This window comes from Oryzias melastigma, linkage group LG16 (assembly GCF_002922805.2).
Source record: "Oryzias melastigma strain HK-1 linkage group LG16, ASM292280v2, whole genome shotgun sequence".
In the NCBI taxonomy this organism is placed as follows: domain Eukaryota; kingdom Metazoa; phylum Chordata; class Actinopteri; order Beloniformes; family Adrianichthyidae; genus Oryzias; species Oryzias melastigma.
In genome coordinates, this window is record NC_050527.1 from 18,543,815 (window position 1) to 18,546,034 (window position 2,220).

Genomic DNA, 2,220 nt, shown 5'->3' on the forward strand with positions numbered 1-2,220 from the left:
GGATTTTCACGAGCTTTGATTGGACAGCTCGCAGCTCGCTCTGGTTCTGCGTTATGTGACGGGCACAGGTGTCGAGGAGCGGCGTGTCGGGTTTGAAGATGTTACCAGTGGAAAGCGTCTCATCGTCTGATTTTTGGTGGAAAACGAATGTCTGGGTAAAGTTGTGGCACAGTTTTGTCTGGCATGGATAAAGGAGTTCCGTGACTCCGTTGAGCGGGAGTGAAGCTGATACGAGGAAATCTACGAGGTCCCTGAACGCACCGCGGGCACTCTGAGCTCACGAAGAGGTGCAGCGCAAAATCCTCGCGCGCACTACCGACAATATTATTTTCCAGACACAGACCTTGATCGATCACAAAAACCGATGTTTGTCTCCCTCCTGGACCACAAGAGGCTTCAGGAATACCAGAACATTTCCCGCATGCAGCCTTTTCCAGCTTATCTCAGCCACGGAACACTTTACATCTGCGAAACGCACGGATTCTGCAGGACAGAGTGATTGAAATCCTTTTGAGGATAGAAAGGATGGACTTTGTGTTTAAATAATCTGGATTTTTGGTGAGTAAAATTTTGCTATCTCCCTACATAATATTGAAATTTTATCAGGTTATTGTTGATGCTTTTGGTGTGTGTGTGGCAGTTGTACCTGCACTAGAAGTTTTATTGCCATAAAATAGTTAATGAGGGTTGGATTGATTCAGATGGAGCACTACTGAAGGCCTAGGTGTGAAATGCACGGCCCGCCACTGCATTCTTCTTTCTCTTTGAGATTCTCAGACTGCATGCTAGTTGCTTTCATTACTTTGGTCACTTTTATCTTGTGCATTGCTACATCTGCTTCTTCTTGCAGGGCTTTCATATGACTGTGCGTGACCTCACTTGCTCGACAGATATCCACAGTCTAGGTCAGATCTAAATCAGTCTCTCTGAGCAGCCTTGCTCTCACAGTGTCATTTATGATGCCACAGACTATGCCAGGGGTGGCCAACCCTGGTCCTCAAGAGCCTCAACCCTGCCTGTTTTCCAGCTCTCCCTGGACTGATTGATGCTGACAATTGAAATCAGGTGTGTTCAGTCAATCAGGATGTGGAATCATTTACGTCAACTAATCAGCAGGAAGCTGGTCAGGGAGAACTAGAAAACAGGCAGGGTTGAGACTCCTGAGGACCAGGGTTGGCCACCCCTGGACTATGCAGTCTTTTATCAACTCATTTGTTAGCTGAGCAAACTCAGAGTCTTTTGCTTTGTTTTTCAGGTCCGTCACATAGGCATCAATTGCTTCATTTGGTCCTTACACTCAGGTAAAGAGCACATGTCTCAGATACGCAATGTTTTTCCAGGGCTCACGGTACCCGGAAATACCTTGATCGCTTCATCTCCAGCAACATGAAGGAATGTTGCACACTTCACTTTCTCGCTCTTTTTGGCAATCCCAGTCATGATGAGATACAGTTCAAACTTTTGAATTGATGTTCCCAGTTTTCTGTCAGATTTCCTTCAAAACTCATACTGTTTGGTGAATTTAACTGCTCCATTATTACTTCTGACACCATGTAATGATGCTGGACCTGATGTAAAAAACGTTTGGAGACCAGACTGTCTTCAAATGTGCCTTTATGTTCTCCATACAGGCAAACAAAACATTACAAAACTAACCGACTCCCCTTAGTGGTGAGAGGACAGTAACACCATACATCACACTTCTTAGTGTTTCTCATGACAATTTATTTCCTCTATTTTTAACTCTTCGTCTTCATTTTTAAGTTTACAAATTAAAATAAGACTGAGGGTTCATTATGATTTTTTTTTCACCTTATGGTCAGTGATTTGTTAGAATGCTTTCAGTAAACATGATCTGAAGATTAAAAACATGACGAAGTTATCATTTCCATGAAGCAAAGGGAAGGAACAGAATCTAGTTTCTTCATAGTGTGAGGGAGGGATTGTCCTAGTCCTAGTCATCTCCTCCACAGATCGCCTTCAGACAGTCACCGTAGTCGCCCGATACCTCCGACTAAAAGACACAACATTAAAGAGAAACATCAGAACCCGGCTGAACTGCTGGTGTACGTCCATCACTGCAGCTTCTGTCCAACATCTGCTTTATACCTAACCAGGTAGCTCTGTCACTGCAATAAATCTAAATATTGACAAACCCGATGTGCTACGAGATAAAACAGGACAATGTTATGTTTTCTCTCATTTCAGAAGGACTTTGTC

At 43.7% G+C, this 2,220-nt stretch overlaps 1 protein-coding gene across 1 annotated transcript in view; it reads right to left on the minus strand.

Annotated features, from left to right (window-relative positions):
- Positions 1-1,597: 1,597 nt before the first annotated feature.
- The window catches only part of anxa3a (annexin A3a), a 9,562-nt gene continuing 8,939 nt past the window's right edge, over positions 1,598-2,220 (minus strand). Inside the window, exon 14 of the mRNA XM_024260303.2 lies at positions 1,598-2,014. Coding sequence (XP_024116071.1) covers positions 1,955-2,014 — 60 coding nt within the window. The 3' untranslated portion in view covers positions 1,598-1,954. The remainder of the gene's footprint in view (positions 2,015-2,220) is intronic.